The sequence below is a fragment of the Zerene cesonia genome, chromosome 8 (assembly GCF_012273895.1).
Source record: "Zerene cesonia ecotype Mississippi chromosome 8, Zerene_cesonia_1.1, whole genome shotgun sequence".
NCBI classification, from domain to species: domain Eukaryota; kingdom Metazoa; phylum Arthropoda; class Insecta; order Lepidoptera; family Pieridae; genus Zerene; species Zerene cesonia.
Genome location: NC_052109.1, coordinates 4,371,092 through 4,385,062, shown reverse-complemented (window position 1 = coordinate 4,385,062; position 13,971 = coordinate 4,371,092). Strand labels below are relative to the sequence as shown.

The window sequence follows — 13,971 nt, the reverse complement described above, 5'->3', positions numbered from 1 at the left end:
TAAAGATGGGTCAAAATCAGGTCGAAAGGAGTTGATTGCATACAAACCTAAAAGATACTGAACAAGCTAATGAAAGCGTGCTAAAAGTGAACGATTTTAAATAAAATTTGATACACAGATAAGATAATACTATACACAGATAAGATAATACTATACATATGGGTAAAAGAGGTGATTAGTGAAAGGTATTTTATCCTACTTCATCCCTCGAAACGCGGTATTCCGCGTTAAAATTCCCGGTTATTACCGAGACGCACCTGGAAGTTGTACTAAATATAAATAATATACACAATCTATTATTATCGATGCTATTTTATTTATAATTTTGGTTCTTAATTAATTTAAATAATCATGATTGTGAAAGATGATGATTATACTGAGGATTTTCCCAAATATCTGTAGCGGGGTATCTCAGTTGCATAAATCGAGTTGATAAGAGACAGTCTTATTAAATAGAACGATGAGTGATACACAGGAAATTACTGTCATGACTGCACATTACGATATCAGCGGAATAAGATTTGAGAACACGTATATAGAATGACTTGATGAGTAATTCTTGCATTACACAGACCATTCATAAAGATTTTAAGGTTTATTACTAATAAACGATTCTTAGGATTCATGCTTTGAATAAATCTTACAGTATTTCAAAATTTCAAGCTACTTGTTTCTTTATTTTTATCAAAAATCAATAATCACAGACTCTTATTTTTGCATTCACAATTTTAATTAATGAATTATTCAATTTTTGAGTTTAATAATCACCTGATTCTGAAATGTCGGAAACGCGAAATGACGTCATTTCTACGTTGATACGGAGGAATAAAATTTTTCCTGCTGCTAAAGTGGCACAACTTGCATATAAATAAAGACTTGACAATAAAAAATGCCACTTATCATTTTAGTGATCAAGCAAAGCTTAAGTAAAATATATCTAATAATAGGTTGCTAAGTTAAATTATAGATTGTTATAATAATTCCATAACCTGATAGTGATATTAATATCAAAAGCAATGACTTGAATAATGTACAAAATGATTATTTTATCGAAATTTGGCAAAGGCAAATTGTTCCTCGACCGTATGTATGACGTCATCACATTATTTTTCCTTATTATTTTCTCTCAAAATATTTGATAAAAAGTAAATTAAAATTGTTTCCTGTGGTAACAATAGCTAAATAAAGAAACGGTTATTTTTTTTCATGGTAATATGAAAAGTGAAATTTTATTACTTAGAATTTATTTTCCATTAGACATGAAAATATCCTGTAACCTGTTTTTTCCCAACTGTTTCGTCCGTATCATTTCTTGTTCTCGTTAAAATTAGTATCTACCGGTGGAGCGGGGTTTTAATAATCAGCAACCGAATAATTTTCTTTACTCATGCTTTCTTCCTTCATCTGTGCCGGTCTTTATCACTGAACTAACACGGCTGGATCGATTTTAATGAAATTTTTGTGTGGCTCAAGCGAATTTGAGAATGTTCAAATTTACATTTTAAACGGGAGCGAAATTTCGGCAAAATCTTATAATATAATTACACACCGTCTAATCAATCATCATCAAGTTAATCCATCTCTTATACCTCGCTGTCTCTCTACCACATGTATCATGTATGCAGATGGCTTTTAATCTAAACATAATTTGAAATTTATGAAATAGGTACATATGGGATAATATTATGTTATCTGTGATACGGGTATGCATGACACAAAAGAGATGTGTATACAGGGCTGGACAGTATTACATCCCTTGCTTTAATTGAAATACTAATTATAGTCATCTACATTCCAAATAATTAAAATGTTAAACATCTTTGAGTAATGTACCTGCTTGAAATAAAATACATAATAGTATAATTTAATAGTTTTGATTGAAATACAAAATAGGTAGAGTTTTTCTATGTGGTAGTCGAGCACGTTTCAGCAATAATTAGGCCAGCTCGTACCGCGTTAGTATCCTCCCAAAAAACCGACGTGAAAGAGTAGCAGCATTCTGTAAAACTATGTTCCGTATAACAGCAATGGTGGCTCAGTAGTGAGAACCTCGGACTTCAAAATCGATAAGTCGGGGTTCTGGGCTGTAGTGATCACTTACCATCAGTTAGACCAACAGCTCAGTCGCCTGTTATGACATAAAAAACCTACATAATGTAACCGTAAGATTAAAGTCCGTATATGGGCAACTTATTCCGTATATATTTTAATGTATTATTTCTCGGCAAATACAATTTAATCGGTACAAATCCGTTAAATTGTAAAATGTTCATTCAATATGATATGATAAAGAAAAATAATGAGAGATAATGTTTTGGATCACAATTAATTGTCAATAGATAATAATCTCGCGAATTAGATATATAGGTAATCTAGTTGTTTTTACATATGCCGCCAATAAATGAATAAGATGTCTCTTAAATCAATTATAAAATTTTACATTGCCAATTGCTTATAGTTATAATATTTGCCTTAAAATTGAGGAAACGTGATATTATGTTTGTATCATGGGACGCTTATTTATGAATCACATAGTATCCCTAATGTGTTACGTGATGCAAATTGATCTTCGGTCCAATACATTAACCAGGTGAAAATTTGGGTTTTCCCTCTTGCGTACACAATGCAGTCTCAGACTCACATACGTATCTGTGTTTGCACTGTGTTATCATTTATACAGACCTCTACGCCTTTGACAGTATCGAGAACTGACAGTCATTCGTTAGTCTGCGCCGCGCCACGACGAGACGAAGCGTTGTAAAATAATAACTGTGCATAAACAAGTATAAATACATAAAAGTTACGATTCAACTCGACACAATTAGTAAACATGATTGGGACTAGTTTTATATACTGGGTTTTTATTGTTATCCTTGGCAGAGCTTCATGTGGTACGTCCAATTCATTTGATTTTTAAGTTAATTTAGTTTTATTCATATACTTGTTTTACCAGACCGTGGTGGTTTTCCTTTCAAATAATAAAGCGCTTTTTTGCATATTACTACCTATTTAACTTAAAATTTTATTGAGGACTGACTATTTACATAGCTTCTATGATATTAACAGTGATTTAAATTATAAGTGATAATATATATTATTTCTTATACAAAATAAAACAAAAACTATGAGTATAGATTGACGTGGTAAATAAAATTTTGCGCCTGTTGTAAAATATCAGCAACAGTTTCAAGGACTTAGAATAGTATTCAAATATACTTATTTGTAGAAAGGTCAGTCCATAATAACAATAATTTAAATTTTACGTTTTTGTACTACTTATCTGTGTATATCAACAACGTGCGACGAGTTGTAATCCCTAGATTAAAATAGGTACTTTTTAGCAGAATGTCCCAAAGTGGGCGACCCCCTGGGTACGGAAAAAAGGGGGGGCGTTGATTTCTATGAAATTCAGTTCGACCGTTGCAGAGGTTCTCTCGGATATTTATACATTCCTGGACATAGAATGCACGCGAGTTATAGGTGAACTAAACCCTATTTGATAGTAAAAATCACCAAAACTATGCTTTTACTTTGTTTTCAACGCGTTCTCAAATCAAATTTATATGAAAACTAGCTGCGCCCCGCGGTTTCACCCGCGTAAGTCCGTATCCCGTAGGAATATCGGGATAAAAAATAGATGTTAGCCGATTCTCAGACCTACCCAATATGCTTACCAAATTTCAGAGGAATCGGTCAAGCCATTTCGGAGGAGTATGGCAACGAAAACTGTGACACGAGAATTTTATATATAAGAGACTATAAGATTGCGCTCAAACAATTGCGAAGATTATATATTTGTTTTTTTAGTTGATTTCAACATGTATCAATTAACGAACAACATTGGCAATCACAGAGAATTTTAGCACGCGGTAAGAAATGCCCATACAATAACAAAAAAAAAAAACAAAAACAAATGCCCTTCAAATTGTAAGAACCAAACCAAATCAAATGGGAGCACATGATAGGCACCAACGTTCAAAAGAAGAATCATAAAGATCGGTTAATTAGAAAAGTTTATGAGGTAACGAACACCAAAAATACAGTCGAATTGATAATATCCTATTTTTGAAGTGGTTTGAAAAGAAGTTGATATGACAAGCAGCATAACCATTTTACTTTAAAACTAGTCTTAGTTTTTTAGTTACCAAGTCTTATTAATATAAGTACTTAAGTATTTGATACATATTAAGAGTTTATTCAGAAGAAATGAATTGGGTTATTTGAAAGATATTTACTTATTTAAGCCCCACCCTTGCCCTACCGAGAAAAATAAGGGTTTGAATAATTACATGGGAATACAAAATACATATTTTGTGCTCACATGTCATATATATTTATGTACTGATATATTTAACTGTTTATTTACAGAAGTAGGAACGGAGAAACCATGTCGACACCGACGTTACAATGGGACATGCACAACCTTGAACGCCTGCCCGTTTGTTGTAGCAATATTGAACATAGGCGATATCCCAATGTTAACGCAAATTGTCTGCGGCTATGAGGGAAATGTACTAAAGGTATATTTTTATAATTATTCTTAACATTTCAACTCATATGTAATTGTGAGTTACGAATGTTTCTCGAACGCAGAAGTCTTTGCAAAATCATGATAAAAATGAAAATGCCTAAACGGCAATATAACATTTGACACAAGATAATGAAATAAGCCGTAGGTATGTAAGTAATTAAGAATCTACTAAAAAATTAGAAATTACTATAGATATTCTCTATAATCTATAAAAGTATTTTATTATAATAGACGGATACAGACGGAGAGACCAAATCTCAGAAAAAGGGTCTTGTCCTGGATTTATTGATGGATAAGGATCTATACCAATTCTGATCACTACCATTATATCATATATTGCGACTTAACTATAATTTAAGATGTATACGATAACTCACTTTTATCAACTCATTATGAGAGCTATCTATAGGTACATATATAGAACACTATACCTTTTCGCCCGCAGCCTAACCCGGGTGTATAAAATGAGATGTTTTAGTAGCGTAATTATCACTTTCTACTACCGTATACATCAACTGTCTTCAGTTCAAATCCACGATATTACACATACGAATAAATTTAAATTTAAAATCCTTTTTTTAACTCATATTTAAAAGCACTCAAGAGAGCAAATAAACTTTTACGCAAAACCTTTTATTGATAACTTATTACGTCATTACGCGTTTGAAAAGCTTGTTGCCATGTTGTATTTAGAACGACACCAGTTATCATTCAGTTTATCATGCATTGTCATCCAAACTGAACATATGCAAAATTTCAGCTCAATCGGTCAAAGATATCTCTATACAAATTGAGTTGCAGGTTTCACGCGAACAAACACAAACTTTCATTGCAAGTTATAATAATAAATGACATCACAAATTATTATGTTGCACATTGCGCACGGACCTACACTGTCCTTATTATGTGCGGTTGGTGCCGTGATTAAGTTGATTTATTATTGAAAATATACTTTTTATAATTTTTTTTGTCCGTGACTCCCCCTAATATTTATCTTTTAATATATTAAATGTACAGAATTGACTCTTATCTTAATATATATAAATCTCGTGTCACAATGTTTGTCCTCAATGGACTCCTAAACCACTTAACCGATTATAATAAAATTCGCACACCATGTGCAGTTCAAAAATGACAACCCAGGCGGAGCCGGGGCGTGCAACTAGTAATATCTATATATATAAAATTCTCGTGTCACAGTTTTCGTTGCCATACTCCTCCGAAACGGCTTGACCGATTCCTCTGAAATTTGGTAAGCATATTGAGTAGGTCTGAGAATCGGCCAACATCTATTTTTTATCCCGATATTCCTACGGGATACGGACTTACGAGGGTGAAACCGCGGGGCGCAGCTAGTATATATATATATATATATATTAGATACTATAGATTATTACGTTTTCGCTATGTGTGACATAAATTTTTAATCTTATAAAAATGATTCAAATCGTTTCTCATTATAATCTAAACTAGTACGAGTATGTAAGTTGTTGTTGTTTTTTTTTTTTTTTTTTTTTATGTCATAGCGGGCAGCTGAGCTGGTGGTTCGCCTGATGGTAAGCGATCACCACCGCCCATAAACATTCACAAAGGTAGTACCTCTGTGAATGCGCTGCCCGCTTTTATGGGGTAAGGGAAAAGGAAAGGATTAACGACTGGAAAGAAGGAATGGACTAGGAATGGACTGTTGTGTTCTTGTATGTAAGTTTGTAATGTTTTTAAGACTACTGAGTGACATAGGCTATATAATTAATTTCAGTTCTGTTGTCCATCATCAGACAGGATTGTGTTTGAAGATAATAATCCAAATGTCCCATCTGTAACCCCAAAAATAGAAATTACGACTAGATTTGCTCCTGAAGCTGAGACTTCGGAGGACAGAAAAATGAATACTATAGTATCAAAGCGTCCATTATTTCCTGACAGGACTGTATGTGGTAAACATGAGTTTGATTTCGAAGACAGAATTGTGGGCGGTGATTTAACCAAGATTGGCGAATTTCCCTGGATGGCACGAATTAAATCTAAACAAGGTATGTAAATTCCTCACTATTAGATGCTTTATTGCATCAGGATAACGAAGTGAAAACAGAATATTTTACCATATTGTTAGTGCGTATATTACTTGCTGTTCGTTTGTCCAGCTTGAGATCTCTCAATCGACTGGACCGATTCAAATAATTTTGATCTTGACATACTTAAGGAATCTTTTACAACGGTGAATATATTGAACAATATATTGAACATACAAAAAAAAAATTAACATGGGTACAATATGCACTAGGTATGAAATTCACTGGGTGTTCAAATAACAAATAAAATCATTCAAGCAGCCTCTAGTATTATATTATCTGTGGCAGCGCATATATGTAAACATTTTTTTCTTATACAGGATCACAAGATAAATATTTCTGTTCAGGAAGTCTAATAACGGATCGTCATGTGTTGACTGCTGCACATTGTTTAAAAAGTGATGTGTGAGTAAATATTTCAATATTTCAGTCAATATACTTCAGAATAAAAAAAGTCTTTATTAACATGTACAAAATAAAACAAATTACTTAAAAACTGCAACTAATTCTTCCAGCATATATTTATGCTAAAAAAATACCACACAGCATTAACAGCAAAAGAACAGGCTTTCACTTTGTAGAGCTATCTATAATCTGTTAAAATTAAGTCCAGGTACTCTCTGTGATTTTATTTAACAATCAGCATATTCGTTTTGCTTTTGTTTTAGTTTTTTGCCCGGATAAGGATGGTCAAGATTAAATATTTCCTTACGTATTGTAAGCGACTTCTTTTGACTCGATTTTGGCTCATTTTACATTAAAACTTTAAATCAAACTTTGTGTGTTTATCAAGGATCACTGACGATAAATTTCATGAATATCGTCAAAATAACAATTTCTATAAGCAAGTAAAACGATTTAGTTTAAATCTATAATTAAAGCGTGTTTTTTTAGTTTCTTTCAACTATTTATGTAATTTATGTTTATTAAATTCCCTTTAGCTTATTTATTGTTCTAATGAATAAATCAGTGAAGTGTAAGATAAACCCGCGACTCTAAGGGTACAAATAGGCTAAAGAGCACCTGCCCAAAATGGTCACTCCTCTAATTTATGACCGTTCCAAACGCTGCACTGCAATTTCTATTATTTGTTGTTATAACGGTAACAGAAATTCGTCATCTCTAAAAATTTCCGTCCGTCGGGTAACGTTTTACCCCGTGGGTACGGAACCCTATGATGCCTTGAATAGAAAATGTTTTCGGAACATTACGTGTAACATATTTTCATAAGTAATAGAAGTTAATTTATAATTATCATTATGCATACAAAGGTTGTCTGTGCGGTTAGGAGAATGGGATGAATCAACAGAACTGGATTGTCAGGATGGTATCTGCAGTAATGATACTATTGATGTTGACATAGAAGCAGTTATACTTCACCCCAAGTTCAATAAGAGTAACAAAGTCTACGATATAGGAATAATAAAGCTTGCTAAGCCCGTTAACTTCACAGGTAACATTATATATAGATTTCGTGTATTTATTTTGAGCTTGAGTTCTGAGTATCTTAATTACATCTCAGAAAATTCTCATAAATTCTTATTATTTCAGATACCATCAGGCCAATATGTTTACCGTCCTCTCCGTACGTTTCAAGACTGGATAATTCATTTGACATCGATTATATAGCTGCAGGATGGGGACTAACAGAATATCGTAAGCTACTAACTATTTATCCATACTAAACATACTTATAAGACATATTTAATAATTGCAATTTGATTATATTGGTGAAGAATTATTTAAATGCGGAGAAGGGAAGAATCCCATAAATGTTGAAAAAATATTTTTGTGCTGGATAGCCCATTCATGTAGAAAAGCTATCTGGGGATCTGTACTCATAGTGTGAATCTGAGGAGTTTGTTTGTTTGAACACGCTAATGCTACTGGACCGATTTCAAAAATTGTTTCACCAATGGATATGTACGTGATCTCTGAGGGCTATATATGTAACAGGGACGAAGCCGCTAGTATAATTGACATATATAACTCAGCCTTCAACAAGACTGGATTGATTTGACGCTTTTTCAGTAATATTTTTAATAAATTGATTTTACGTTTGTTCTGAATCATACAAGTTTTGTGATACACAACGTCAATACGACAGTGAAGGACGATGGTGATCGCACACTTTTTCCTTTTTATATTCAAATTTACATTACATGTGAAATTATAACAAAAGGTGGATTTAATATAAAACTATAGGTTACCAAAGCAACAAAAAAGGTATCCTACCTAAATCGTAAAGTAAATCTATGTGCGATAACCAAAATGGTTTCGCTGTATACTCGTATCGCTTTAAAGCAGAGTAACTTTTTTGTATCAACTATTTTAATAATAATATATTTGTTCTATCTATAACATATTTTATTTTTTTAGAAAAAACATCTCAAATAAAACGCAAAGTAACATTAAGAAGTGTGAAAACTAGCTTTTGTGAGAACCTCGGTTTCCCTTCTTGGCTGCAAGCTGACTTAGAACAATATATTATTTGCGCGGGTGGAGAAAAGGGTAGGGATACTTGCTTAGGAGATTCCGGTGGTCCCCTAATGAGAGAAGTCCGAGAGGATTCGTCTTCTAACTGGTATTTATTTGGTATAACGAGCTTCGGCCAAACGAAATGTGGGAGTGAAGGTTATCCCAGTGCATATACCAGAGTTTCAAAGTACATGGATTGGATACGACAAAATGTGACATAACAACATCGATGAATATAGCTTAACGCAAACCAGTATTTTATGTTATAAAGTTAATTTATTTACTAAATTATTTTTTATTTCACACTATCCATCTATAATTCATATTTAATATAAAATATTATACTTATATCTTGACGCCTAAAATACGATATTTTGTGTATTTGCCGCACTTATGGATTAAAGTGCGGAAAGACGAATAACATCACATTTTTACATACTTGAGTGCATGCTGTGTTCACTTCTAGAGAAATTTAAACCCTAGCATGTATTGTGTAGTAGGTAATTTCTAGCACTTGTAATTAGGTTAAGTTCTGTTTTGTAGACCATTAATAAAAATAAAAAATAAATTTATTTCACTTATGATTCGATTCATAACAAGTAATAATTAGAAGTCGAGATCGATTTGTTATAATTTGTTAAAAAAAAAAACATTATATTTAAAACATATTGCTTACATTATTGATACAATCTAGTGAAATTTTAATAGTGCCAAAAAATTTGTCGTGCCCTACATTTTCTTATTACTTAATGGAACAAAAACAACATTAATGCGATTGATTATTTCGATTCAATGTTCAATTATAATCGTTCCAAACTTTCAATAATATCCAGATCCTGATAAAATTTATCGTTTTTATCGAGTTTTTCTAAATATTTGAATGTGTCATCTTGAAAATCCGAAGATCTAGATGGGGTTACAATACGACATATCTTCTTATTCCGCAAATTTTTCTTTTTGGGGCTCTTACGAGGGGACAATAGTGAAAAATCAATTTCGGTATTTGGAGGTCGTGGTGCATAATATCTTTCAAATAACAATGGCTGCTGCTGAACTCGTCCATACATTAATTCCATTTCGTGAAGAAATTCCTCTTTTCTCAGCCTTTCTTCATCTCTACGCGTTTGAAGCCTCATTGCTATGTCCTCTTCGTGACTGTAACGAGACAGAGTTTGTTTTTAGCTTTTTTGGCAAACGATAGCAAAATAGTGAATTCTTTAGATTCTTAGACTATTTTAATATGTGCATACAGTATACGTAGTTTCTATGAGGAGTATTATAAACACAGAGGTTTTAATCAATTACTATAAAATCGTAAAAACTACAAAACACGTAAATAGATATAAAATACATATTCTCAAATGAAAAATTTATCGGAATATTTCACAAGCAAAGTAGTGCGCTGATCTGTGGACTAAACATCACTAATAAATGTAATTCTCACTTATTCTTCACAAGATGCCAGGCAGGTTTCGACCTTAATTGACGATCTCTGTATTTTGACTCTCTTTTTCTGCGTTGCTCCGATAAACATCTTGCGGCTTCTTGTTCAAATTTCTTTCGTACGGCCTCAGCCCGTAATAAAGCAGCTAAGTTGGATCTTCCAACTGCGATACTATTTAAGTCAAGAGCAGAATAAGCTTTAGTTGTTTCGCTTATGCCATGATGACCAGAACTCTCGGAGCAATTACTACCTTGACATACCTTCTTATGTATATCCTGCATCTAAAAATAAGATAAAGTGTGATAAATTATCAAACAAAATTGAGAGTACTATTCTACTATTATATGAAGAAAAACTCAACCTTTTTATTTGCTCTGTCAGCTGTATTGAACCGAAATGGTTGGGGACTGGTCGTGATAAAACTGTCTTTAACGTTCTTCGCCGATTTTCTAGAACCTTTTGTCGGGCTTATAGATCGTGGATTGTCAGCCGATGACACCGACGCCCCGGCTAGCGATGGATCAATCGGTAAATCACTGTGGGCCGCAGGGGTCGATAGCCGACTACGCTCTCGCATTTCCATATTTCCAGGAACACTAGCATTCCGTAACATTTCTTCAGCTCTGATTCTCTTATTCATAGACCTATTAAATAATTTTAATTGACCGTGATATTAAATCAATAAATTGTATTTTATTTGTCTTTATCTTATTTTTCTTATACATTTATTGTTCTCGGACTTACCGAAAAAAATTATTTTCTCTGCTTTTGTCGTAAAAGTAATTGGAAAATAAATTTTTAGGCACAGGTCGGGCTTTGAAACGCCTTTTTTTCTTATTTTTTGGCAATGAATGTTCTGCTCTTTCACAGGCATTATTATTGACATTTTCTTCTCGTTTAGTAAAACTAAATGGTTTCATTTGAGCTCTTAGTTCTGCTTCGCTATTTATTTTAGTTATGGCTCGCCTAAAAATCACAAGTCCTGATATACATGTCAATTTTTTAACTGGGCGTAGTAGGTGAATTGGAAACTGTGAGGAAATTCGAAAAGTCTGAAAAGAATCTCGAGATTTGGATGGCAACTAAAAGCATTTCATCGGATTTATGGAAAATCAATATTCCTAGCCAGGAATCGATTCCCGATCTTTATACCCGTTGATAATGTCTCTAATAAGGAACCAAAGGTAACAAACTGTAATTAAAAAAGTGTCTTTCCATTTATTAGATGTAATGTAGTGTACTATTTTCGAAATTAACAAGATCGATCATAGGTTAGGAATATCGATTTTTTTTTATCTATGCCGATGCCGCATTAGTTCTCTCGTTCCCTAGCATTTCGATATTTCTCATAGATTTCGATTTCAGCTAACACGCTCAGATGTAACATTCAACCTGTATATTATTTAAATATAATATTATGTGTTCAGAATAAAGTCTCGACAATATTGCTTATGCAAAAGCGGGAAATTGAACAAAACGAAACAAGCAATGGCTATTAAATTGTAATATAGTTTTTAATAAAAACACAACATCAAATCAACATGGCAAATCAAAACAATAAGATAAAGCACATCAAAAAGAAAATAAATAAAATTTTATTTTAATTTGCAACCTTATAGCCTGATCCTCCAGTATCTTGTCGTACAAGGGAATCCTCGATTCTATCGGTACTGGTCTCGCCTTGAATGGTTTTCTCTCCAATTTTTGATTCAGCATGTCATCAGATAAAGATTTTTGAATTGTTCGCAGTTCGTTTACTATACGTTCCTCTTCATCTCTTTAAGCAACAATATTTATGTGGTAGTCGAGCACGCTTCGGCACGAATTGGGCCAGCTCGCACCGCGGAATTGCCACACCCCCACAGAAGACCGGCGTGAAATAGCATTCTGCTGTGTTTCGTTCGGTGAGGCCCATATCCTTTCCCTTACCCTTCCCCGGTGCGAGCTGGCCCAATTCGTGCCGAAGCGTGCTAGACGCCCACGTAAAAAAGTATATTCACCACGACGCATATTGTTATTACACTGAATGAGTGGGTCAAGAAAGAGAGGTGCACTCTGCACATGTTCCTACTTGTGCTCTCAGGTCATACGTAGTGACGTGCGCTCTATAGTTTATGTATCGTCATTATATTCCCATATGTATTCCCACTGCTGGAACACAGTCCCCCTATGAGGGTTCAGGCCATAATCCACCACGCTGGCCAAGTTGGCAGATGTCACATGTCGTCGAACTTTTTGATTCTCGGACATGTTGGTTTTCACACGATGTTTTCCTTCACCGTTTTAAGCTAATTAACTATTATAAATTAAAAGCTTATGTATACGAACATATAATTCAAATTAACTTTGATAACTGAAACTTTATAGTAGGTATCATTAAAAATAAGTAGATAAGTAATTGACGTAATTAAAATAAACAGATAAATACCTTTCAGTCATTTTAAACGGTTTCGTTATTGTTATATTTTTATAATATTTCTGTCTGACCTTTTTTGTCCGTAAAGGGCTTGTGGGCATACTTTGTGTTTGAAACTCACTTCCTTCATTTGATACATTTAAATAACATCCCCTGTCAAAAAATTTGTCAAATTTTTCATCAATTTCATTTTTGCGTTCTATTTTATCATCATGCCATGTTATAGAACACGCTGAATGATTTCTCTTTGGGCGGTCAGTTTTTGAAGTTCCAGTAACAATAAGAGAACTTTGTTTAGATTTAGGAATAATCTGTACGTTCTCACCACTTTTTACGTCTACTCCATACGCATTTTTTGGATCGATAAGAGTTTTTGTCTGGTGATTTTTTGTAACGTTTTCAGAACAAGTTTTCATACTATTCTGCGTAATGCTATCACGGCCCCTCTCAAGAGAATATTTTCGCCTCTGCGGCAATTTCATTTCTTTTTTAATATCTTTGTGTAATGGTTGAGTTGTAGTCATGGAATCTAAATATTGATCGTCAGAAGGTTTTTCACGGCTAATGTGCTCTATTGCAAAACCCAACATCACTTTCTTTTTTTCCCGTAAGGATCTTAATGTGGAATAAAATTCACTCGCAGGTAAATGATTTATGTCACTATAATCAGGTATACTGCTATAGAAATCTTTTAATTTTTTTGTGTCATAATCGTCTCCAGACATTGAAACAGTTGTCGATGAATCAGTGGATAATTTCTCATTTATTATATTTTTCTCCCTTCTTTCGTAAGCAGTTTTCGGCATTTTACTGAATGGATCTACAGGAACTCCCAGACAAGAGTTTGTAAAAACACTACAACGATGCATTACTATACATAACTGTTGTCATACTTAAGTAACACAATAACTTATGCAGTTCATAAAAATTTATTTGTTGGGGTTTTTGTGTTTCTATAGAAACTAAAAGAAAGATTCTTTTTTTTCTTTCTGTCTCGTGCGGTAACGCACCTGTCAGCATCTGAGTGAAA

At 33.4% G+C, this 13,971-nt stretch overlaps 2 protein-coding genes across 2 annotated transcripts; one reads left to right on the top strand and one right to left on the bottom strand.

The window, feature by feature from the left end:
• The first annotated feature begins 2,702 nt into the window (after positions 1-2,702).
• LOC119828612 (CLIP domain-containing serine protease 14D-like) lies at positions 2,703-9,369 on the top strand. The gene is made up of 7 exons (XM_038350828.1): positions 2,703-2,891; positions 4,369-4,520; positions 6,291-6,564; positions 6,924-7,008; positions 7,875-8,056; positions 8,155-8,259; positions 8,983-9,369. The coding sequence occupies exons 1-7, from the start codon at positions 2,831-2,833 to the stop codon at positions 9,300-9,302; spliced, it is 1,179 nt and encodes a 392-aa protein (XP_038206756.1). The 5' UTR covers positions 2,703-2,830; the 3' UTR covers positions 9,303-9,369.
• A 462-nt stretch (positions 9,370-9,831) lies between these two features.
• On the bottom strand, positions 9,832-13,810 carry LOC119828715 (protein FAM161A). Its single transcript, XM_038350957.1, has 6 exons — positions 12,954-13,810; positions 12,138-12,302; positions 11,270-11,491; positions 10,887-11,169; positions 10,526-10,806; positions 9,832-10,236 (listed from the first exon to the last, which is right to left on the bottom strand). The coding sequence occupies exons 1-6, from the start codon at positions 13,808-13,810 to the stop codon at positions 9,882-9,884; spliced, it is 2,163 nt and encodes a 720-aa protein (XP_038206885.1). The 3' UTR covers positions 9,832-9,881.
• Between the last annotated feature and the right edge of the window lie 161 nt (positions 13,811-13,971).